This window comes from the organism of the source record quoted next, unplaced genomic scaffold, assembly GCF_019419815.1.
Source record: "Pyrus x bretschneideri cultivar Hongxiangsu unplaced genomic scaffold, Pyrus_bretschneideri_v1 Contig28, whole genome shotgun sequence".
Lineage (NCBI taxonomy): Eukaryota > Viridiplantae > Streptophyta > Magnoliopsida > Rosales > Rosaceae > Pyrus > Pyrus x bretschneideri.
In genome coordinates, this window is record NW_025999590.1 from 1,306,259 (window position 1) to 1,331,141 (window position 24,883).

Consider the following 24,883-nt stretch of genomic DNA (forward strand, 5'->3'; position numbering starts at 1 on the left):
ATAAATATCACTCATGATTTTAATATATTGAATGCATGAGTTTAATATTATGAGTTCAATATATTGCTATCATATTTGAATTTTTCAACTTGCTGTAAAAGCGTAATTTTTATGGTAATGCTAGGATATTAAATTTAGAGACTAAATTTACAAACTAAACGATACGTCACCAATAAAAGTAAGCACGTTTATCAACGTTTAAGTAATAAATCAATAATCAACTTTCATGTCTCTTAGTTTCCAAAATTTTATCTATAAATTTAATTTTTCTAGTATTACTTATTTTATACGTTCACATACTTTTTCCGCCATACCAACATATTGCCACAATATCATGGAATCCGGATCTCTTCCACCAAATCCTATCAATCAACAAATTCGAACCTTTGAAATTTGATCAAATTACTAAAGTTATTATAACTTTTAAAAGACCTCATGTTTTTAACCGTTCAATTAAATTTTAAAGATCCGAATTTGTTGATCGGTAAGATTTGGTGGAAGAATTCTCCGATTCCTTTCCCAATTCCCAATATGATAGCCAAAGCCCTAAGTAATTCGATCAAATTCCGATTGGTCTAGAGCCAAAACTGCGGCGTTTCGACCTTGAATGCGCCTGCAAGTCTGCAAGTAATACAAACCAAACGCAGAGGGTGCTTTAACTGCTAAAGAACCAGAGGCAGTCGATCTCATCAGCCGAAACAGGCGGCGGAAGAAGACATGGGCGATCCCTACCGTATATACTTCACCCCGCCCGAAAGAGGTTTTCTGTTTTGACCTAACCCTAATTCCACAACCCCCAAATTCTCGATTTTCCTGCACACTTTCTCGCATTTTCTCAGCATCCAAACAATCTATTTGTCACTTCATCAATTCAATGTTTTCTAATGCATGGTTTATGCATGGTCTTACTTAATTGTATTGTTTTGCTGTTTAATACAAGATTAGAGAAATTGATGAATGATTGATGGGTGGATTATATTGTATTGTGACAGACAGTGTTGCAAGGCCAAGCTTTCCCGGCTACTTGTCGTCGGAAACACCCTCATTGCTATTCAATCCTACGATTCCCTCTACCGATACGCAGCGGAGTTATGCTTCCGATTTTCTGCAGAGAGATGTAAGAACTAAGAATTTGTTCGACGCTACCTTTCTTGAGTTACTATAGGGGCCTGTTTGTGACTGCTTCGGTAGGTATCACTTGTGCTCTTAAGCACTTTTGCTAGAAGCCTATAAAGTGCTTTTATTAGAAACGGTTGAAATTTTTATCAAAATCCAAGTGCTTATTGGAAATGAACTTTCAGTAGAAGTGCTTAATGACCCATAAATGATTTTAAGTTTAGTCTGCCAAAGGCATTCATAAGTGGTTTTGGTTGTCAAAAAGCGATTTTAGCCCTTCCGGAAACAGTCCCAGACAAGCCTAAGTATATGATAATGTTCATGTGTTAATGTATATGAATTCTTGTGAAGGGATTGTGGTATTTGATCTGCTTGCAGATAAGATCAATGACTACTGGTACTGGGGTATATGCTGTAGATGATGCCGGAGGTCTTCGGTTTCGTCATGAGTCAGTTCTTGGTGTAACAGCAGGAGCCAGCCCAAACGGTTATTCATCGCTTTTAGAAGTTCCGAGTTTGATAAGCCAAAGACACGATGTTGCTGCAGTAAGTATTAGTCCTAATGTTCCTGCTGACTTAAGTTTAGAAAGGCCAACTGGCTCTTTGAGAAATGCCGATGTTCTTCCTGTGAAAGGGGAATCAAACGTTTTGTTTGTCGATGGACTTCCCACTGACTGTACCCGAAGAGAAGTAAGTCGTATCCTTTTACTCCTAACCCTGGATTCAGAATTTATGGAAATGGAAATGATTGTGGCTGAAATATGCTTTTATTCTATTGCTTTGTTCTGTCATTTAAAAACCTTGACTTGCAACGAAGATATATTTCGTCCATTTGTTGGCTTTAAAGAAATCAGAGTCGTTCACAAGGAGCCTAGACGTGTAAGTCTTCTTATCTTCCTACTTCTTGAGTAATCTTCACAGACTTCATTATAGTTTCACAAAGATTATGCGGTAACTTATACTGTAATTGGTGTTTTACCCTTTAGTTTAGCAAAGCTGACAGGCTACGTGTGATCTAGCAACCATTTTTTTCCTTGAGGGGCACACAGTTATTGGTTTATATTTCTATTAGCGTCCTTGTACTTTTCTTTTGTATGAGCTCGTCTCTATATTTACTAGACCTTTACATGAACTGCAGAGTGGCGATAAGGCTATGGTTCTGTGCTTTGTGGAGTTTGCTGATCCGAAGTGTGCTCTGACTGCTATGGAAGCTCTTCAAGGTATTACATGAGCAATTAACTCTGATCTATCCATGTCCGCCATATATGTGAAATCCATGTTCCAGTTATCAAATAATACCATATGGCAATCGGAGTAATAATGTAACCAATTTTTTTTCTTCGGGAAAAAATTAACTTTTTACAGTTTAGATTCCCGTTTAACATAAATAGTTAATTGATAAAGCTTCATTGAATCTAGTAATTTGAGTAAACTCATCGCTTATCAACCTCTGCAACGTGGATGCGTGCAGGTTACAAGTTTGATAACAAGAAACCCGAATCCCCTGCATTGAAGATCCATTTTGCACATTTTCCATTCAATCTACCAGATGATGACAATGAACATAGAATTCGAATCCCACGGTGACAAAAAATGGCTGATTAGAAATCTGTCCGAGTTGTCTTGGTCCGTGGATGTTACAGAAACGAGTAATGTGCACAAGCAGCTCCAGAGTCCATGCATTACGCTGATTTAGAATCGCTTCTTGGTTATAGTTTTAAAATGGAAAACCCATTCAATTGAATTGTTGCATCATTTGGTTGATGATAGGGAAAGGCGTATGGACGGTGAAGCCACCGCAAGTTTACGACAACGGCACAGGAATGCCGAAAGATGCGGCTTGCTGGAGCCTGTTTCGTGATGTTTTCGGTAGGTCTCGACTTACTATTTGTATATTGTGATGCTTTCAGTGAAGTCATTGGAATATAATACTGTTTCAAAGGTAAGTGTTAAGCATGGAATATGCCTCCTACTTTGGGGAACTGTTGGCTGGACTTTATGATAATGACTTGATATTAAAGATTCTAAAACTAAATGGACTACTACAAACTGAATACTTAAGCTAAATAAACCATTACAAATTTGGTGCGAAGTGGGGGAGAATCTTGCATACAATCAAAGATGTGACGGAATATCCTGGGGGCACCCAAGATTCTCCCATGTATGATGTTAAGATCCCACATCGTCTAGAGGTGAGGATCCTTTATGCTTTATATGTACATGCTCACCTCCATTAGCACGAGGCATTTGGGGAGCTTAGTGGCTTCGGATTCCATATGAACTCCGAAGTTAAGCGAGATTATGCCTGAGCAATCTCAGGATGGATGATCAACTGGGAATTTCTTGTGTGAGTTCTTAGAAACAAAATCATGAGGGCGTGATCGAGGTTGAAAGCAGATAATATCGTATTACGACGAAGTGAAGCTCAGAATATAGTAGAGCTCAAGTCAGGATGTGACATATGAGACACGAGATAAACTTTGGTAAGAATATCTAATTAAAGGCAATAGTCACGACAAGATCGATGCGAGGTCGGGAGGTTGGGTAGTACTTTAAGCATAGAGCGTCCTATGGTGTGAAAGGTGTTGTCCGAATGACGCACTCAGACAATCTACGCGAGAGAGATCATCCAAGCACTGAACGGATTATGGCCTTTCTCGAGCCACGAAATATAAGGTCATGATGCATTTCCGGATGTTCGTCGGATTTTTTATTTTTTTTGTAAGGATTTCGAGAATCTATTAATCTTATTTATTTTGTATATCGTGTGGTCAGAAATTATTTTAAATATTTTTATTTAAAATTAAACATAAACAATATTTAATAAAAACTGAACGGACAATATATAATGAACATACACGATTTATAAATTCTCAAAATCCTCGTAAAAAAATCCAAAACGATCCTGTTGGATAGAAAATAAGGGAACAGATCCTCTTCGGATCCCCTTTCATCCGGATCCTGCGGATCTCTCTCCCATCACTCACCTCCCACTCCACCTCCCACCCCAATTCAAACTGCATGTTTCCCCGACCTTCAAACCCTCCCATTTTCTTCTTCTTTCTTGTTTGCGGTTCTGCTTCGTCGATCGAGAAGAAGGCAAGAACGTTGAGGAGAAAGAGAGAGTGAGAGAGTTAAAGAGCAAAAGTGATCTTAGCCGCACGATTTGATTTTACGTGCACGACTGAGGTTATTTGGTCCGAAGGATCTACATGGAAATGATCCGGAGAGGATTTTGTTCCAGAAAAATAGGGAAGAAAAACATCCAGAATAATAAATAAATAATTTGCTAAGCAACTTCATTAATATCTTACTTGGCAATTGAAGTGCGAAATATCATGTTACAACAACGTGTTCTGTGATATTGAAGTATATCTTTTACAAAGAGCCCCTCCACACAAATTACAAATAAGGGAGGAAGGAAAAATACCTGTCTCCTTACATGTACTCCTTAGATGTACGTGTTAGATTGTGATTTGTTAATGATTTGTACATGTAACGAGTACGTGTCAGACAGTGACTTAGTAGATATAAGGAGCTTACCTAAAGAAAGCTAGTACCCGCGAGGCCGTGGTGCAATAAATTATGAGCAATGGCATCCCTGGCCTTCATCGAGCTCGTCGACCTCAGAGCGACCTCCGGGACCATCTCGTCGTCGACGAGCTCGAACCGGAGCTCGGGATCCATCTCCTCCTTCCTCAACTCACAAATGTTGTGCAAAACACAGCACGCCCCGAGAACCACCGGCAAGTCCTGCAGCTTCACTTCCGTCCTCTTCTGCAAGCAAAACCACCTCCCTTTCAACCTAGCAAACGCATCTCTGGCGACATTCTGAATCTCCCCAATCTTCTCGTTGAAAGCGTGCTGGGTCCACGTTAGGTTCTGCTGGGTGTACGGCACCAGCACCCAGTCCATCAGAGGGAACCCAGCACCCCCAACAATCCACACGTTCTTCAGCAGACCATTGTTAGCCCTCTGATTCAACGCCGATTTCTCCAGCACCTGATCATCCGGCATTGATCCTGGCCATCCGATGCACACGTCGGTAAAAACGCCTTTGGCGTCCACCACCCCCTGCACGGTGATCGAGTAAGAAGTCTTCTGGTTCCTATCGGTGTGCCGTTTATTGAAGTACGCAGCGACGCTGATTTTGGGTGCGATGATGGGTATATGCGTGGTGTACATAGACCCAGTAACGTTTGGAATCCCAGAAATACCCTCGAACTCGTCTTTAATTTTCCTCGCCGCGGCCTCGTCCGGCCACTGCAGATACTTTGGCATCAGAACCGTACGAATCGCGGAGCAGACCTCGAGAACGAGCTTGTGGCAGGTCGAGATGCCGAGGCCGAATCGTTTAGACACGAGGCGGAGCGGGTCGCCGGTGGCCAGCCGCCACAGGCACACCGCCACTCTCTGCCGCACCGGAATCGCCGACCGCAGCGTCGTATCCTCCTTCGCGATGGCGGAGTTAAGCTCCTCGCATATCAAATCGAACGTGGATTTCCCCATCCGAAACGCCTTTTTGAATTCCGATTCCGGAAAATCCGGCTGGTTGCACTCGTCCCACCACGCTTTCGACCTGTCCTTGACCCACAGCCGCCGATGTTGACCCGACCCGACTCCCGGCTTACCTTTATCAGCTCCATCGGCTTCCGCCGAAACGGCGGCGCTTCTCGATTTTCTCCGCTTCATCGTTTCGGATTCTTCCACCTCCGAGGAGCACTCCTGGAAATCGGAGTAGCAATCGAGCATGGCCTTGGTTCTCTCCGTGTGCTTCTCTTGGATAAACGACGCGTCGTCATTCGTTGCCCTGTCGTGCTCCCGCTCGTCCTGCTTCTCCTCCTCTTCTAGCAGCGACAAGGAGGCGACTACGCCCTTCAGCTCCTTCTTCTTCTTCTCGCCGCCGCTGGAGTCTTTACGACGCCGTTTCCTGGCGTTTCCGTTTCCGTTCTCATTCATTTGCGCGTGGAGAGAGTTCTGGAGGAAGGTGTAGATGGTGGATAGGCCTTCAGCTGCAGGGTGTGTTGGGTGTGCTGCTGGGTCTCTCTGGAGCTCGAGTTTCATATAAGGTACAGATTTGCAGAAACAACAACAACAAGAAGAAGGAAATTGAGGAAGAAGAAGAAGAAGAAGCAAAATAGGAAAAGAAGGAGAAAAAGTGTTTGGCTTTTTGAAAAATATGAAAAATGCAAGTGTGAACGCGGAGATTAACAAACTGAGAAAGTGTGGGGCGGAAGGAAAGTTTTGTGACATTGTATAAATATGGACTTATATGTCACTTGTCGTTCACACTACACATCAACATAAGCATATAAGTCCAATACTAATACATAGAATCGGTATGAATCAAATCTGCATCAGTGTGCATAAATATTATTAATTTTCATTACCGTGACATCTGATAGTGATTATGAACTTAAGTAAATATCTAGTTAGCACAAACACCTAACTCTTTGTACGTGTAGAAAATTTACGAACTCATGTTGTATTTAATACGACGTAAAATGAACAGACAAGATTTAAAGAATTAAATTATATACCTTCATTAGTCTCATTAATGTTTCGGTGGAAAAGATGGTTGTTGTGTGTTAAAAAGTAAACTATGTGTCGATATCGTTGCAATAAATGTATCAGCGTATATTACAAAAGTAAACCTATCATTCATGCATAAAAACCAACTTAACTAAGCAGTAGTCTTTAATTGCCATCTAATACTACAATTTGGTAGTATGTTTTTTCATTTGAAAATAAGAGGTTTTAGATTCTAATCTCGTGAATGGCGATTCGATACCAAATTAAATTGCCTATTATATAGCTTAGTCGAACTTGTCATTTCTTTAGTATAAAAATATCGATATACTAAAAAAAAAAATCTTTAATTACATTTTAATTAAAGATGATTGGAAACACTTGTAAAATGCTTAGAAAATGAGTTAGAAAATTAATTAACGGGAGAGGATCGAAATAACATTGGCGCGTACGGAAAACGTTGACTTCGGTGGGGCGGTGGGGAGCTGTGTGTGAACAGGATAAGATTCTCTATTCTTTTTTATTTCCTTTCCGTTCTTTTTTTTTTTCACACTTTTTATTTTGTCTGTATTTTTTTATTAAAAAAATTAACATAAGATATTGATGTGATTTAATCAAAACGATTCAAAAAAAAAAAAAAAAAAAAAAAAAAAAAAAAAAAGAAGATAATCCTACTTCGCGTGAAACGTGGATAAAAGACGCGGGTATAAAGGTAGCACTGGCAGGTGTGAACGCGGGTTTAGGGATGGTGGCAGTGGTGGGTCGGCTACGACGGTGACTTTGGGATTGCCGACTTTTTTTATATTTTATATTTAATTTCTGGGGTTCAAGGGTGTGTGTGTGATTGGAATTTTACTTTGTTGGAACAAAAGAACACCAAACCACCTCATGCCTTTTGACAATTTTCATATTTTTGGATAGATGTTGCGCATGAGAATTGGGACCATAGATTTCGTGGGCCAACGCCATTTTCAAGCTTAGGATAAAGGGTATAACCAATTGATTAGGGCAGTAAATGATTAAGACGTGTGATTTAAATGTGATTAGATTTCAAAAAGATTTTATATTTTTGTGAGATTGATCTGATTAGCTACGTGGTCAGACATCCAAACAAAAAAATTTCTCCAAATTACGCATGTCTTTAGAAGATTCATGCTAACTCGCAAAGGATGACTACTTACGTGCCCAGAAACATTACGAGTGATGTTATTTAGGTTTGCATGAATAATTGCAGAATTCATTTGCATTAATGATTGAAAGTTGAGAAAATATCAAACTCTAGACGTAAAACGTTACATTTAATAAATATGTAAAAGAATGCTTATCTCATATCCCAATGTCTTATCATTGTTACATTTTTCACGAGAAAAATGCTAAAATGACTCTCTCAAAATATTACTCTTTATAAGCTCTCTCCTACTTAACAGTTTAACGTCAAATTCCGTACTAATATTATGAGTATGATTTCCAAGAAAAACAAAGCTTTAATGCAACATAATATGAACATTGGTTTGGACTAGAGTTGTTGCTTGTCCAAAGATTAGAAAAAACGGTGTAAGCTTTTCGAACTCTTCTATACTCCTTTTGATTTGAGAACAATTCTTTGGACGTCCCCCCCAATTTTCGCAAAACGCAAAATTTTGATGACTTGAGGTTCCTTTTTTGTTTAGGAAACTTTCATGAAAAGTGTCACATCCCGGCCCGGGGCGGATCACTTCCCGGGCCCGCTCCACTACCATAGCACGATATTGTCCGCTTTGGGCTTACCATTCCCTCACGGTTTTGTTTTTGGGAACTCACGAGCAACTTCCCAGTGGGTCACCCATCATGGGATTGCTCTAGCCTCCTTCTCGCTTAACTTCGGAGTTCCAACGGAACCCAAAGCCAGTGAGCTCCCAAAAGGCCTCGTGCTAAGTAGGGATGAGAATATACATTTAAGGATCATTCCCTTGGGCGATGTGGGATGTCACAATCCACCCCCTTTAGGGGCCCGACGTCCTCGTCGGCACACACGCGACCAGGGTTAGGCTCTGATACCAAATTGTGAAATTGTCACATCCCCGCCCGGGGCGAATCACTTCCCGGGCCCGCTCCACCACCGTAGCACGATATTGTCCGCTTTGGGCTTACCATTCCCTCACGGTTTTGTTTTTGGGAACTCACGAGCAACTTCCCAGTGGGTCACCCATCATGGGATTGCTCAAGCTCCCTTCTCGCTTAACTTCGGAGTTCCTACAGAACCCGAAACTAGTGAGCTCCCAAAAGGCCTCGTGCTAGGTAGGGATGGGAATATACATTTAAGGATCACTCCCCTGAGCGATGTGGGATGTCACAATGCATCCCCCTTAGGGGCCCGACGTCCTCGTCGGCACACACGCGGCCAAGGTTAGGCTCTGATACCAAATTGTCACATCCCAGCCCGGGAAGTGGTCCCGCCCGGGCTGGGATGTGACAAAAAGGGTTTGAACTAAATTTATTTTAATAAAAAAATCATGCTATAACTTTATTTAATGAAAAAGACTTAAATTTTAATGAAAAACTCTTAAAGTTTAATAAAAAGAACAAAAAAACTTAAATTTTAATGAAAAAGACATAATTTTAATATTTAAAAAAAAACTGACGCGTGGACTGGCACGCCACTCATACAAACTGTTTATGAAACTTACTACATTGTTTATGAAACTTAACGGTACTACACTGTTTATGAAACTTAATGGTACGACACTGTTTATGAAACTTAACGATGCTACATTGTTTATGAAAATTAACGGTAGATGCTCGTCCTAGATTTTCAAGTTATTTCACCAGAATGAAATAAAAAGATAAAAAATACATGACAGATTCAACGTCCATACCATTAAAGTCATGCATGGCTAAAAGATAAAAAAAATATATATAATAGAGATCAACGTCAATGCCCATACTTGACCGACTCCCTCCCAACCATACCGCCCCAAATGTAGTTATGAATTGAACGGAACTCACTTCAATATGAAATTTTAATTTCTGAGGAATAAAATATGTTTGGATTATGTCAAAGGGTTATGCAACTGAAGGGTTGGTTGGATGCTCTTTTCATGCGCCTTTAGTTAGGTTTTTTTTTTGTTTTTTGTTTTTTTTCCTTTCTCATGCCTTTATTATTAAATAAAGTTATAACATGATTTTCTTTTGTTAAAACTTAAAGTTTTGAAGTTTTTTTTATTAGTTTTTTTATTTAAAACTTATTTTTGCAAACATTGTAGACATAGATATATACAGCTGGCTACGGTGGACTCCACAGGATAGCAAAAATTCAACGATACACATTAATCTTTGACCAAATCCATCGCAATGACCAACGCATCCAACCCAAGAAGAAAATTAAAAATTAAAAATTAAAATTTTGGTTTATTTAATTGGTGGTAAGATTCTTGTGCACAGTCAACATCCAACGTTGAATTGGTAATTACGTCGGTTAAAATTGGCTAAACATATTTTATTTCCATGTTCAAAGTAATCATCTTCGTCTTTGCAGTTTCAGCGAAGTTTCGTTTTGATCTCTGCAGTTTTAACTATCTTTGTTAGTCTTTATAGTTTAATAATTGCCTCGGTTTATGGACAATGACATGACAACTTTTATACAAATATAAATGTTAAAAAGATTCACTTAAAGCGAGGCTCTTCGTCGACTCTATGTTATATTTTAATATAAAATCAATTTTCATATAAATATTATAAAATATTATGTCAAAAATATGAGGTGACAAAAAGTCTACATAGTCCGATTCTTTAGAGTCTTCTTAGCATTTCTCTTATACAAACTACATATTGAAAAGACCTGGGTAACGTTCTTGAACATATAGATTGACAAAAATGAACATAACCTTTTAAAACATATTGGTTCACTAGCATGTGATGACATGGATAAATACAAAGCGTGTTTTAACTCTGAAGCATTGACGGAGATTTGAATCTCCAAATTGACGGTTTTATCAAAACAAATTTATGGTTTAACTAGACTAAAATGGGTCAATTGGGGGGATTAGAACTCCAAAGACGTCGATCAGTGAAACCAACTTTAGTATTTGTCCGTCTCATCATTTAATGCTGGTAAAATTCTCGTAACTTACCAGATGTTGAGTTTTTAGAAAGTCAAATAATTATTTAAAATGTTTTAAAAAATTCGAACTGAGTTGAAATCACCTAATTTTTAGGTTAATTCTTTGTACTTCACCCCTTAAAATATTGTCATTTGATTACAATAATGACTAAAGTACAAAGACTTCAATTGCGATAATTAAAACTTGGAGCATCGAAATGGAACCTTACCAAATTACAGTACCAAAATCATTATTTCGGCTCACAAAACATTATAAAAACAATTATTTAGTTGTATATGCAATGAACAAGACTGTTTTGTTTTTTGGTCGAAATACAATGAACAAGACTTGGCTTTTGTAAGTTGCTTGGTCTTACAATATTGACCTGGTCAAACATCTCCGCTATTTATTGGATTATTGCTGCCCAAGGCAAGTCTCATAGGTTTGAATATCATACATATACGTCTAGAACCCTTGAAAAGGTAAGGCCTGAAAAGTTGAAAATGACTTACTATGAACAATTTAGCTGTCCTTCAAAAACCACACTGTTTTTTAAACTAATAATCAACTACGGCATGACAAAGCTAAACACGTGATAGTGCGTTACTGATTTAAAAACCCATCACTATGGTGGTTTTTCAAACCGATAACTAACTGTCATATGGCAAAGCTAAACACGTGACATTGCCTTGTTGATTTAAAAAAAAAAAACTACGATTGCGACAATATTTCCAACCAATAACCAACTGCCACATGGCAGAGCTGAACACATGACATACATTATTGATATAAAACCCCACCACAATGACATCCCGGACGTAGGTAAACAGATGTGAGAGAAACAAACTTAGGCATTTGATTTTCCTAGAACTGCCTCGTTTAGAACTTTGGACTTGTTTGAGGTATATACAAATATAGATGCATCAGAACTGTCTAACCTAATATCGAGCAGAAAAGATTCCGTCGGTTGTTATGAACTGAGTTGGTGATTGTTTCAGTCACAAGAATAAATTAGTATTAATAGTATTGGACTAAATTGTGAGGGATTTTGGGCTACTTTGTAAGAGTCCGTGGATTTGGGGTTTGTTTGTAATAGCCTAAGTCTTGGGGGGGGGGGGTCAATTTAATTAGTTGGTTAAATTGTCCAGCTAGCATTCACACGTTGGGCGAATGCTAGCGCTAGGGATATATATTGGGCAGGAGGATCATCATTCTTTTGTGAGGATGATAAGAATCCTTTAATTACATCCGTTCATCGTACATCGCGTGGTAAAAAATTATTGTAAATTTTTTATTTAAAATTGAATATAAACAGTACCTGATAAAAACTGACCGTATAATACAAAATGAACGAATGTGATTGCAGGATTCCCGGATCCGGCGAGGATCCTCACTCATACGTTGGTCCGAAAATCATTGTAACGGTATGATTGAAAAAGTAATAGAATATTCTCTCTTCTCACTTCATCTTCTCCATTGCTTCCATCACCATTGTTACACTGGTAGGTTGAGACAATTGCAGGTCTGGGTTTTAACATCAGTGAAGGCAGTGAAAGCACCAGCAACAATACATAGGAGCACAGATGCGGAATCATGCCTTCGGCTTCTCTGGTAGGTTAGATAACCCATACAGGTGTGGGGTGAATCGTTGTCGAACAATGTGGCTCAAGATCCATTTGAATCTTGAAAAAGTAGCCAAAATGTGCACACTTTCAGCAGCCAGGCAGCAGGAAAAGACAATGGGATCGAATTCTAATAGCTTCGATTCGGTCTCAAATATTCACCTACTCATAAAGTTGGGACTTGGCAGAGATGAGATCAAGTAAGGGATTTGCCCGCCCATTCTAGCTCTCGGCGCTTTTGCTTGGCTTGCAATCGGTTGAACTTCTCCTTCCACGTCCAGATTCACTACCTGGGGCTGTGTGCTTTTCGAATATTCCCTTCTTAAACTTCTCAAGTTTTGCGAGAACCTAAAAGCATCCAATCCACAAAAACATGGTTACGAATTCACGTTGAGTATCCTCTGATAAAAAAAAAACCCACAAAATTTACGGGGTTTGACTCATTTTACTTGCATCTACGACTTTACCATGTTTAAATAAAATGAAAAGGTTGATCTTAGCCTACTCCCATAGTTGAAGGGAAGACATGTGAAACTCTTTATCGACTCTATGTCATATTTTAATATGAAATCAGTTTTCATACCAATATTATACAATATTGTGTCAAAAACATGAGATGACAAAGAGTCTACAGAGTTCGATTTTTTAGATTCTTCTTAGCATTTCTCTTATACAAACTACATATTGAAAAGACGCGGGTAACGTTCTAGAACATATAGATTGACAAAAATGGACATAACCTTTTATAACATATTGGTCATCACCTTTTAAAACATTCGAAATACAACCTTAAGTTTTCAAAAATGAACATCTATTAGGTTCACTAGTGATGACATGGATAAATACAGAGCGTGTTTGAACTCTCAAACATCGACAGAGATTTGAATATCCAAATTGATGGATTTATCAAAGCAAATTTATGGTTTAACTTGACTAAAATGGGTCAATTGGGAGGATTAGAACTCCAAAGACGTTGATTAGTGAAACCAACTTTAGTATTTGCCCATCTCATTATTTAATGTTGGTAAGGTTCCGTAACCTACTAGATGTCGGGTTTTTAGAAAATTAAATAATTATTTAAAATGTTTTAAAAAGTTCGGAGTAATTTGAAATCACCTAATTTATTGATTAATTCTTTGTACTTCACCCCTTAAAATATTGTCATTCGATTACAATAATGAGTAAACTACAAACACTTCAATTGCGAAATTAAAACTTGGGGCATCGAAATGGAACTTTACCAAATTACAGTACCAAAATCATTTTCTCGGCTCACAAAATATTATAAAAACAATTATTTTGTTGTACATGCAATGAACAAGACTTGGCTTTTGTAAGTTGCTGGGTCTTACAATATTGACCTGGTCAAACATCACCGCTATTTCTTGGATTCTTGCTGCCCAAGGCAAGTCTCATAGGTTTGAATATCGTACACATACGTCTAGAACCTTTGAAATGGTAAGGCCTGAAAAGTTGAAAATGACTTAAATCAATAACCAACCACCACATAGTTAAGATAAACACGTGACATTGCGTTATTAATTTAAAAAAACCACTACTGTGGCGGTATTTTAAACTAATAACCAACTGCCGCTTGGCAAAACGACATTGCGTACTAATTTAAAAACCCACCACTGTAGCGGTTTTTCAAACCAATAACCAACTGCCACATGCCAAAGTCAAACAAGTGAAATTGCCTTATTGATTTAAAAAAACTACCACTGCAGCGGTATTTCAAACCAATAACCAACTGCCACATAGCAAAGCTAAACACGCGACATTACGTTATTGATACAAAAACCCACCGCAATGACAACCCGGACGTAGGTAAACAGATGCGAGGGAAACAAACTTGACCTAGCTTAACGAGAAACTCATGCATTTGATTTTCCTAGAACTGCCTCGTTTAGAACTTTGGACTTGTTTGAGGTAAGTACAAATATAGATGCATCAAAACTGTCTAACCTAATATCGAGCAGAAAAGATTACGTCGGTGATGGCAGCGAAAGCACCAGCAACAATACATAGGAGCACAGATGCGGAATCATGCCTTCGGCTGCTCTGGTAGGTCAGATGACCCATATAGGTGTGGGGTGAATCGTTGTCGAACAAGGTGGCTCAAGATCCATTTGTTTCTTGAAAATGTAGCCAAAACGTGCACACTTTCAGCAGCCAGGCAGCATGGAAAAGACAATGGGATCGAATTCTTATAGCTTTGATTCGGTCTCAAATATTAACAAACTCATAAAGTTGGGACTTGGCAGAGATGAGATCAAGTAAGAGATTTGCCTGCCCATTCTAGCTCTCTTCGCTTTTGCTTGGCTTGCAATCGGTTGAATTTCTCTTTCCCCTTCTCCAAAAAAGGGTCATGCACGACGTAGTCATCTAGGTCCTCATTGCGAGACATGTGATCCTGCACAGTGATTTACAGGAAAATTTAAGCCACGGAGAAGCACAAATCTAGATAAAGAGCAAACTGATATTCGTTCAAAGAATATTTAAAATGAGAAGAGGAGATACTGTTATATCACCCAAAGGAAATGGCATTAACAATTATGAACCTATGAAGCTTACCTTCCCTTTCTCAGGAGCAAATTTTAACGGAACTGATTTCCAATCAGATAAGTCTTCTGCTTTGCCACCTCCAGATTCACTACCTGGGGCTGTGTGCTTTTCGAATATTCCCTTCTTAAACTTCTCGAGTTTTGCGAGAAACTAAAAGCATCTTCTGAAAAAAAACCCACAAAATTTACGGGTTTTGACTCATTTTACAAGCATCTACTACTTTACCATGTTTGAATAGAATGAAAAGGTTGATCTTAGCCTACTTCCATAGTTGGAGGGAAGACAGGAAAGTAAATAGGTAAATCAAGAAAAGAAGTACTCGAGAAACTAAAAGCATCTTCTGAAAAAAAACCCACAAAATTTACGGGTTTTGACTCATTTTACAAGCATCTACTACTTTACCATGTTTGAATAGAATGAAAAGGTTGATCTTAGCCTACTTCCATAGTTGGAGGGAAGACAGGAAAGTAAATAGGTAAATCAAGAAAAGAGTACATAACATACTTCATCTTCTCGTCCTTGATTTCTACGCTTCTTCTGTTTCTGCAATTGTCTTCCTCTTTCAGCGTCACCCAACAACTGTAAGTCTGCATCACCATTCGCCATGCGTTCAGCTCTTGCCTCTGATCCTATCCCTTTTTTTCTTCAAGGACAGCTTATCCACCTTTTGTTGATCATCATCAATGCTTTCAACATTGGACCTGGCAACAAGGAAATGAAGAGATTATTGTGAACCTATTTATCAATGTTCCAGTCTCTGTGTCAGTGTTCTGAAATCTGCAAAAAAAAAAAAAAAAAAGAAAAAAAAAAAAGAAAAAAAAATCACCAACACCCAAAACTTTGCCAGGGTAAAAATATGCAATGTCAAGAAATTTTTTGAACCGTTTACCTCGATGTAGGTATTTCATGCTGCTTTGGGCTAGATCTCCCTGCATATGGATGTGATAAGTTAAGAAAATGGGTATAATAAGGCAATAAAAATAATTGTCATTTATAAGGCAACCAGCCATGCATTAATTATTCCTAGTGAGGAGAAAATATACTACACAGGACAATTAGGTACCATTCTTCAGCTTTGGCTTTGGTAGGAGATCTCCCAAATCTGTTCGTTTCTTGAGTATTTGCTGGCGCATTCTTGCATCAAAGTTGGCCTCGTCATCATCATCGTCATCACTATGATCAAGGGTATTATAAAATTTGGATTCAGAATCTTTCCTGGGCTCTTCTTTCTTTGAGCTTAGAGCTTCTCTGATAGATAACTGTACATGCCTTGTTTTGGCATCAGAGTTCTGCATACAATACATTTGAAGATAAGTCCTTTGAATTATAAATTGCTGATTAGGTGAAAGACGGAATGTGCATATGTAGATTGCTAATCACACTCAAAATGCTTATAACAACATATGGACCTAAGTTGGCAAAATTTCAACAGTTTTATGTAAACAAGGAATCAGAAGAAGAGATGCCGGATTATTACCGATTTGTTAAATGGAACTTCGTCCTTCAGAAGGCGAGGATCATCCAATACATCGTGACTGCTCTTGATTTCTGTCTTTACAGCTGCCAATTCTTTCTTCTCTTCTTCAGCTTCTTCTCCAAATGAAAGCAAGTTCAGCTTTCTGCATTTTTTAAACAAACCATGCACATAAGATATTGAATAAGCGTAGAGACAATTTTGACAACATATATCATGGCATAATACATTTTTTTTTCACAGACACAGGTGTGCAAAAACAAATCAACGGTCACACAAGTGCACATGTACGCATTTCTTCAGGCAAGGAAGAAGCTTAATTTACAGCTTTCTTCTTTGTATCTTTGTTGTCAGTATTATTTTTGGATTCCGTCAAAGGCTTTGCACGTACTCTTGGAACAATGTCATCAAGGGGATTCCATAATACCTAAAACACGGACATAAAAAAGAAAAGCAACAAAAAAAAAAAAAAAAAAAAAAAAAAAAAACCACAGAAGCATATAGAAAGTGGAAAGCTTAAGGTTTACTCAAAGACCATGTTCAGCCACATCTACTGATGGTATCCCTGGGGGCGGGTCCAACGGCCGATCCTCCTTGTCAGTTTCGAGTTCACCCAACCTCACAAGATTATATATTGAATCCCCAGTTACCTGAAAAACAAAAAACAAAGTACTGAGTGAGTTGGGTTCCTTGGTTTTCTACTGATACTCATAAAGCTAAACTGCCGGTGCCGGCATTGAAGTTAATCATCACCTTTCCGAAGATGGTATGCTTCTTGTCAAGCCAATCACTCCGATCCAAGTTCATGAAAAACTGGCTCCCATTCGAATTGGGTGTACCAGCATTTGCACAAGCGACTAAACCCCTATGCTTGAATCTCAAACGCGAATGAAACTCATCAGGAAAAATACCTCCATAAATACTCTCACCCCTTGCAAAAAATGCATCCAAATTCAAGCTCAAAATCTTAAATCCGAAGTAACCCAGGTCACTAAACAAATTCCGGAACCGAAATTCTCAATCTTTTCCCCGAAACTGAAGTAACCCAGATCACTATACAAATTCCAGAACCGGAATTCTCAGTCTTTTTCGAAATTAGCCAATTCAAGTTCAAAATCCTAACCTGAAGTAACCCAGATAACTATACAAATTCACGAACAGAAATTCTCAATCTTTCTTTGAAATTACCTGTGCCGGAGCCGGTGGGGTCGCCGCCCTGAACCAGAAAGCCTTTGATAATGCGGTGGAAGATGGTTTTGTCGTAGTAACCTTCGAGGCAGAGCTGCACGAAGTTCCTGACGGCCTTCGGAGCCTCTTTGAGCCAGAGCTCCACGTCGAGTGGTCCGTGAGTTGTTTGCAGCACCACCTTGCCCTTCGTCGGCGGCTCTAAAACGTATATCGACGACATTGCTCGCGGATTGAGGCGTTGCAGGAGATTTGAGTCCGCTGGGGATTTGGGAATTTCGTTGCTATCTCGGTAATTCCAGTTGGTTAATTGGGGAAGAAGGGTTTTTCAATTTCTACTCACCGGTTGGAGACGACGTCGATTCCTAATGTTTTCTCAGGGCTCCCGCGAATCCGCGGGCAAGGTGATGTGCTACTCCTGGAAGAGAATTTTTCAGTGATTATCTAAAGAATCGTTATTATTATTTCAAAAATCTTATTATATTTTTAGTAAATGTATTTTTTTCTATTTACAAAAAGTTTGAAATGTCAAATGAGATTTTTAGAGTGCTAATAATAATTCCCTATCTAAATTATATGATTTTTTTTAAATGTTTCTGTCATTGTATAATATGTAGTGTACCGCTTTGTATTTTATACACATTAAAATCTTTCGCATGGTTTGTATTTTTGGAAAAATAATGAATGCTACTTTATTACTAATTCACGTGTTAATGTGTAATTAGGGAATCAATATGTCATGAATTAAATTACTGAAAACATCTCAAAATTTTGGACAAATTCAATTCGCACACCAAATAAATTTGTTTTAGACTCTTGTTAGTGTGGGAGATAGATTTATACGTGAATAATCATGTCATGTTGTAAAATGATCAAAAGAATTCGAAAAATATAACGTGTTAAAGGTTCTTCAAAGTCCAAATTATTCTTCGAAAACACATTTCATGTTCTATTTGTAGCACTGTCACGTTGCAAAAACATTCTCGCATAAACTTTTCTTATAGTGTACCGATTCAAGAGAGTTTTGAGAAATATGAGTAAGCAAAATAGCAGAGAATCATAATATTTTAAGTGCACATAGTAACAAAGACTAATACTTGTCAGGTTGGTCTGGTCATTATAAAATGTCTTATAAATGAATATTAGCGCATCCTAAATTTGAATAGATAATCTTTTTGTTTAATCAATATTAGAAGAATTTCGAATTTAAGGTCTCTTTCAATATTAAAAAGATGGTCCGTTAAATTAAGAATTGGTCGTTATTCTCTTGTAAAGTAAAAAAAATAGAGGTTAACTTGAATTGAATACTACGATTCATTGTTTTATTAAGCCACTTGTGCCACAAATTGTAAACATAGTTTGTATCTTCATAGCCACCATTTAAGCCAAATACTTGTAATTGTAACCTCTCTACAATATGGATATCAAACAACTACCAATAAAAGGTGACTCCAAGCCAACAAGGTTTCCCGCTTTGCAAGGGGCGGAAGGAACATCTATCTTACATAGTCTTACCATTGCTTTGCGAAGAGGTTGTTTCCACACCTTGAACCTGTGACCTTTCAGCCACCAAAAAACAACATTTCTGTTGTGCAAGACTCGCCCTCATCAAAGAACTATCAATCCTTAAACAAATTTTGTTGAACAAACAAGATTTTCATTCCCCTCAAAGTCCCATTTCTGTCATTGTTTGTAGACTAGTCCAAAAAGCTTCAAGAAAAATCCAAACCTAATTAGGTGAACAAAAGTCCTTTTGTTTTCTTTCATTTTGGTCATGGCCAGCTCAAAAATTGCCTAAATCAAGCAACGGATGAAAGTCAATCAAAAGTTAGTTATGTCATATTTTCTATGTTTAGCCAAACATGTCATTCTACAGTTCCACAACCACACCAACAGAAAACCCTAATCACCCAACCTTCATCCTTTCTTCTTTCCCTTTTCCCCTTTTCTTGCGTCTCAAGCTTCCCCGGAGCTTTGGACGTGGAGGGTGGTGCCATTGACAGCGGCATTGGTGCGTGTTTGTGCTAGTGCTGCGCTAGTGGCGTCTCGCAAAATGGCCTCCCATTACTCCTCAGACGACGCTGTTCCACCCATCAATGCAACCGCCGTGGCCGTCGACAAGGACAACAAGAACAGCAACTACGCCGTCCGGTGGGCTATCGATCATCTTGTAATCGCCAGCAACACTCCGTACGTCATCCTCATCCACGTCAAGCACAAAAACAATCGTAGGTACCCTCTATTTTCTCTGCTTGATTTTCAAAACACATTGTTTGGTCTTGTCGACGTGATTTCTTTGTTTCTTTTCGGAATTATGCAGAGAGTGATGGTGAGGGTCATAATAACGGACATAGCGTTTTCGTTCCTTACCGTGCATATTGCGCTCGTAAAGGGGTACGTACCTACGTCATTTCTGTCAGAGATGTAGTCTACAACGTGTTACGCATAATATCGCGTACAGGGTTCAATACGGTTTGATTTGTTTTTAAATTTTAGGCACAAGTGAAAGAGGTTATCCTTGATGAAAGTGATGTTGCAAAAGCACTTTTGGAATATATCAACTGCAACTACCTCAATAGTATTGTAGTTGGTGCATCAACAAGGAATGCTCTTACAAGGTTTAAATCTCTCTCACTCTCTCTCTCTCTCTCTCTCTAAGCTACATTCTGATGCTGTGGTTTTTCACAGGAAGTTGAGAAGTGGGAATGATGTGTCCAGCAGCCTTGTAAAACTTGCACCGGAATTCTGTTCGGTATACGTAATTCAGAAAGGGAAGATGTTGTCAACAAGAACTGCAAAGAGGCCTGTGCTTAATACTGCAGCTCCACCAAAACAGCCATCCTCTCAGGGACTCCCACCTCATATCCCAGCAGATCATAATGAATTTGAAAACGGAGCTAGGTACGTACTTTAGCTAATTCTCTTCAGGATGACGTGTTGAGAAAATCTCACTTCTTCTCAGTTTTCTTCGACTCTGATCTCTTTTAATTACATGGTTGAGGTTTCTTCAACGTGTCATGTCTTTAAGTAAGACAAAACGTCAAGTAGAGAGAATTTCTCTTATTACTAGAAAGTCATGATTTTTGCAATGCTGTTTGGTGGAAGCAGAGGACAGCCTGCATCAAGGGGAGGGTGGAAAGCTCCAGGATCTGAGAAAATGCCTGCGGCACGCGAGAGGACAAGGAGTGCTCCGAATAATCTCTCGTTGGATATTAATCTCGACATGGCTAACCATACTTCAGCACGGCCTTCGCTTAGCTGCCGCACTTCGAATGCTGATGAAAGTGACTTGTCAATGCCATTATTTGGGTCCATGGATATTACAAACCAATGCTTCGATTTCTCTAGTGCATTAAATTCTCCCAAGGAGTCATCCAGACAATCTGCAGTAAGTTGTATTAAATGGTTGCTTGTAGGAAAAGTTGATCAGTAATTTGGTAGTGTAAAATTTATAATCAAGGCCTAGATAAAAGAATAATCTGGCTGTTAACTGTTTGATCGATTACAGCGGGATTTGGAGGCTGAAATGAGAAGATTAAAGCTCGAATTGAAGCAAACAATGGACATGTACAGCTCGGCGTGCAAAGAAGCAATCTCGGCAAAAAATAAGGCTAAAGAGCTTAGTCAGTGGAAGCAGGAGGAGGCGCGAAAGTTTGATGAAGTGAGGGTTGCTGAAGAGACAGCCCTTGCTATTGTGGAAATGGAGAAGGCTAAGTGCAAAGCAGCTATTGAAGCAGCTGAGGCGGCGCAGAAGTTGGCGGAGATGGAAGTTCAGAGAAGAAGACAGGCAGAGATGAAGGCAAAGAAAGAGGCAGAAGAGAAGATCCGGGCGTTGAATGCTTTGGCACAAAATGATGTCCGGTATAGGAAGTACACTATAGAAGAAATTGAAGAAGCCACGGAAAAATTTGCAGAAGCGAATAAAATTGGTGAGGGTGGATATGGACCTGTGTACAAAGGAAAACTCGATCACACGCCGGTTGCCATCAAGGTTCTGAGACCTGATGCTGCTCAAGGGAGGAAGCAATTCCAACAGGAGGTATCTTATTGATACAGTTTTGAGATTTGGAACATTACATAAACGTTATACTATCAGAAAACAAAATGGTTATCAAGGACATATTTTGCGTTGACATGCAGGTTGAGGTCCTGAGCTGCATGAGATATCCTAACATGGTTCTCCTCCTTGGTGCCTGCCCCGAATATGGATGCCTAGTATACGAATACATGGAATACGGCAGCTTAGAAGACCGGTTATTTAGAAGAGGTAACACCCCCCCAATTTCGTGGAGGAGACGGTTCAAAATAGCTTCTGAGATTACAATAACGCTTCATTTCCTTCACCAAGCAAAGCCGGAACCCCTTGTTCACCGTGACCTAAAGCCAGCAAACATCTTATTAGACCGGAACTTCGTGAGCAAGATCAGTGATGTCGGGCTAGCACGCTTAGTTCCACCATCTGTAGCAGACGAGGTGACACAATACCACATGACTGCAGCCGCGGGAACATTTTGTTACATCGATCCTGAGTACCAACAAACTGGCATGTTAACAACAAAATCGGACATATACTCATTGGGGATAGTACTACTCCAAATCATCACAGCCAAGCCTGCCATGGGACTTGCTCATCATGTCAGGAGGTCCATCGAGAAGGGAACATTTTCAGAGATGCTTGATCCAGCGGTGACCGACTGGCCAATCGAAGAGGCTCTAGCGTTCGCTAACTTGGCATTACAATGCACAGAGCTAAGGAAGAAGGACAGGCCCGATCTTGGCACAGTTGTAGTGCCAGAACTTAACCGGTTAAGAGACTTTGGAAGGACTGGTGACATTACTCCTCCTGGGTTCAATTATAGTCCAACTCGAAGCTCTGCGTCGCGTCCTTCCACATCAAGAACGTCACCTACAACTAGTCAGGTTTGTAACATTAACTGATAGACTCGATGGGATGCTGCTATTGACACTCTAAAATAGTAATCCCGCACTCATTTCTAATTGAAGAAAACAAGAGAGGGAAACATGAGTGCAGAATAACTATTTTGGAGTGCTAATAACAATTTGCGGTCCTCTTTTCAATTTAGTTTTCATCTGCTAGCGCCTTAATTATGCTACATTGTTGAATAACCAGGAGCCACTGGATAAGAGTAGCTCCGGGGGTGGAGTTGAAACATAGTGCAGAAGTACAAAGAAGACGAAGACAATTCAAAACCACTCGATGACGCGAGGAACGAAAGGCCGGAAAGCTAGTTACAATTGAAGAAACTGGAGTGTTTGTAGATAATAGGAAACTGATATAAGGAAAAAGAAGAGGTTGATATTCTTAGGCTTCTTTCACTGATTGGTTTAAGCTAATCTTTGGTGGTTTTGTGATTAGAAAGTCTTTGTTATTTGTTCTTTGTGTTCATGCTGTGCCTGTTCATAATATTTTCCTTTTTTTGACTATAAGAAGATCACTTCCCTCTGCAGTTGAAGTTTGAGAAGATTTAAGGTGTGGTGACTCAAAAGGAAACCTGCAAGACTTTATACTTAAGTGAAAATTCCAGCCTAAAAGAAGTTAGTAAATTTTATTTACTCGAACAATAATCTAATCTAATCAAATCAAATCTAAACTATGGGGGTGTAGAATCCAAACATGGGCGCAAATGAGCCATGAAAACATACTGTTTCAACCAACTTGGCTACTCGCAAGTTTGCGAGTTGCATTAGGTGAATTAGAAGTGCAAAAAGTTAGTGAAAGGGTTGTGGATCCATCTTACAAAGAAAGGTATAACTAAAGAAGGAGCATAAAGTGCACCACTACTGTAAGGGGGGAATTGATCCTCACAAAGGTGGATTATGCTTGCAGAAAGGCATCAGAAAAAAAAAGTAGAAGCTAGAGGTGGAGGATTAGATTGTCATTGAAGCTTTTCTTAGGATTCCTTCTCACATGAAATTGAAAGAATCTTACAAAGAAAAGCGGAAATAAAACTGGTTACAAACTCCTAATAAAAAAGATAACTCGGGTACACTAAACGGACAATGTGCAGACCGTATGTAAGTCACAGTTTAGTGCCCCTTTATTGTCCGTTTTGTGAAAATTCCATCCCCAAAAACCATATTTTGATTGCGCCTCAACAATATCAATTGTACTTGAACTGTTAGATAATTATAGTCGGTGATACCATCACTGTTACCATCGCTATTACAGAACCTTACGTGAGATTTTCACCCGTTCTGTTAGTGTGTATTTCCTGAAGCATCTAAATCAAAACTTTTGGGAGGAGCCATACATACGTTTGTATAAAAAGGCAGATAAGAAGAACAAAATTTTCTGAAGGCTACCTCACAACTTGGTCAGTTTTCAAGGTTATGCTTCTGTCAGATGGCCAACTCCAGAGCTTTGAGATTCATGGTAGGGAAATGGATTCCCCGGTCCTTGATGGCCGCGATTTTCGGGATGATCATGTTTTCCAGGTTCACATATGGAGATCAAACGGTGGACCCTGAGACTGGTTTAATATGCATCAGTGACTGCACTACATGTCCAGTCATATGTTCACCACCTCCTCCTCCTCAACTTGAGCCTTCAGGTCCACCGCCATCACCTCTACAATCACCGCCGCCAGCACACCACTCTCCACCTCAATATTACTACATTTCTCCACCTCCCTCGCCACCAAAACAACCACCTTTGCCACCTCCCTCACCGCCAAAACAATGCCCACCATCATATCCTTTGAAAGGCGCTCCTCCTCCTCCTCGGTTTAGGTACTTCTACGGCATGCCTCCTGCTGGTCCAGTGCCAACAACAGAAACAACAGGAGGAGGAGTGGCGAATAACAGTTCACATCCTTACTACTACTTTTATGCCTCCGAGGCTTCTTCTCCTTCCTCTATTCATGTCTTTTTTTTGTTCATCTTGTTAGTTCAGCTTGTGTTTTCTTTTTGGTGAGAAGTACAGAGGCATAGACCAAATCTTGGGTGATGTATACACACACTCCTACTCCTACTTGTATTTGATTTTGTTTGTAATTAATTAATTAATCTTTCCTTTCAACGAGAATTAATATGTGATCTGTAACATGTTTTTACTTGGAGCGATACGTTAATATAATCTAAATAATAAAAATGAGGATCCGAACTTGTGTTTGCAGAGGGGCATGCAGCCCTAGCAACCTGAAATTACTCAAAAAGAACATGTCCAATGCCTGATCAAGTATATAATTACCAAAAATTAGGGTAAAAAATGGTTTACCGCACCAGCTTTAAACAGACAATAATCATGTATAAATCGATATGAAAATCTATTCAGAAACTAGAAAAGTTTTCTA

The 24,883-nt window shown here is 39.2% G+C and overlaps 5 protein-coding genes across 7 annotated transcripts; 3 read left to right on the forward strand and 2 right to left on the reverse strand.

The window, feature by feature from the left end:
- The first annotated feature begins 507 nt into the window (after positions 1-507).
- On the forward strand, positions 508-3,062 carry LOC103927516 (RNA-binding protein 1). Of its 3 annotated transcripts, none has more exons than XM_048588376.1 (6): positions 524-760; positions 993-1,117; positions 1,468-1,813; positions 1,934-1,995; positions 2,255-2,336; positions 2,588-3,062. In XM_048588376.1, exons 1-6 carry the CDS (start codon positions 718-720, stop codon positions 2,701-2,703), a joined length of 774 nt encoding a protein of 257 aa, XP_048444333.1. In that variant the 5' UTR covers positions 524-717; the 3' UTR covers positions 2,704-3,062. The 3 variants fall into 3 exon arrangements, with proteins under 3 accessions (XP_048444335.1, XP_048444333.1, XP_048444334.1); XM_048588377.1 differs by having other exon boundaries at positions 532-760; positions 1,495-1,813; XM_048588378.1 differs by lacking the exons at positions 2,255-2,336; positions 2,588-3,062 and adding an exon at positions 2,103-2,248 and having other exon boundaries at positions 508-760.
- Positions 3,063-4,387: 1,325 nt separating this feature from the next.
- On the reverse strand, positions 4,388-6,365 carry LOC103927515 (protein ANTAGONIST OF LIKE HETEROCHROMATIN PROTEIN 1). Its single transcript, XM_048588375.1, has one exon. It carries the CDS (start codon positions 6,178-6,180, stop codon positions 4,660-4,662), a length of 1,521 nt encoding a protein of 506 aa, XP_048444332.1. The 5' UTR covers positions 6,181-6,365; the 3' UTR covers positions 4,388-4,659.
- A 6,188-nt stretch (positions 6,366-12,553) lies between these two features.
- LOC103927517 (peptidyl-prolyl cis-trans isomerase CYP57) lies at positions 12,554-19,579 on the reverse strand. Its single transcript, XM_048588612.1, is given in 8 exon segments — positions 12,554-12,694; positions 15,416-15,553; positions 15,555-15,612; positions 15,801-15,840; positions 15,975-16,200; positions 16,389-16,530; positions 17,574-17,854; positions 19,481-19,579. Coding segments are annotated over 8 exon segments (1,110 nt in total). The 3' UTR covers positions 12,554-12,568.
- A 455-nt stretch (positions 19,580-20,034) lies between these two features.
- Positions 20,035-22,746, forward strand: LOC103927519 (U-box domain-containing protein 34-like). Its single transcript, XM_048588614.1, has 5 exons — positions 20,035-20,471; positions 20,679-20,958; positions 21,079-21,609; positions 21,711-22,490; positions 22,702-22,746. Exons 1-5 carry the CDS (start codon positions 20,176-20,178, stop codon positions 22,744-22,746), a joined length of 1,932 nt encoding a protein of 643 aa, XP_048444571.1. The 5' UTR covers positions 20,035-20,175.
- A 1,188-nt stretch (positions 22,747-23,934) lies between these two features.
- On the forward strand, positions 23,935-24,504 carry LOC103927536 (leucine-rich repeat extensin-like protein 1). Its single transcript, XM_009336473.2, has one exon. The coding sequence runs from the start codon at positions 23,935-23,937 to the stop codon at positions 24,502-24,504; it is 570 nt and encodes a 189-aa protein (XP_009334748.2).
- The last annotated feature ends 379 nt before the right edge of the window (positions 24,505-24,883 follow it).

Excerpts from the sequence above, each read along its gene's own strand:
- LOC103927519 (XM_048588614.1), top strand. The coding sequence starts at position 20,176 with ATGCTCTTACAAGGTTTAAATCTCTCTCACTCTCTCTCTCTCTCTCTC. Across the intron at positions 20,959-21,078 it reads AGTCATCCAGACAATCTGCA|CGGGATTTGGAGGCTGAAAT; the intron begins GTAAGTTGTATT and ends GATCGATTACAG. Across the intron at positions 21,610-21,710 it reads GGAAGCAATTCCAACAGGAG|GTTGAGGTCCTGAGCTGCAT; the intron begins GTATCTTATTGA and ends GTTGACATGCAG.
- LOC103927516 (XM_048588376.1), top strand. The coding sequence starts at position 718 with ATGGGCGATCCCTACCGTATATACTTCACCCCGCCCGAAAGAG. Across the intron at positions 761-992 it reads CTTCACCCCGCCCGAAAGAG|ACAGTGTTGCAAGGCCAAGC; the intron begins GTTTTCTGTTTT and ends GTATTGTGACAG. Across the intron at positions 1,814-1,933 it reads TACCCGAAGAGAAGTAAGTC|ATATATTTCGTCCATTTGTT; the intron begins GTATCCTTTTAC and ends CTTGCAACGAAG.
- LOC103927515 (XM_048588375.1), bottom strand. The coding sequence starts at position 6,180 with ATGAAACTCGAGCTCCAGAGAGACCCAGCAGCACACCCAACACACCCT.
- LOC103927536 (XM_009336473.2), top strand. The coding sequence starts at position 23,935 with ATGGCCAACTCCAGAGCTTTGAGATTCATGGTAGGGAAATGGATTCCC.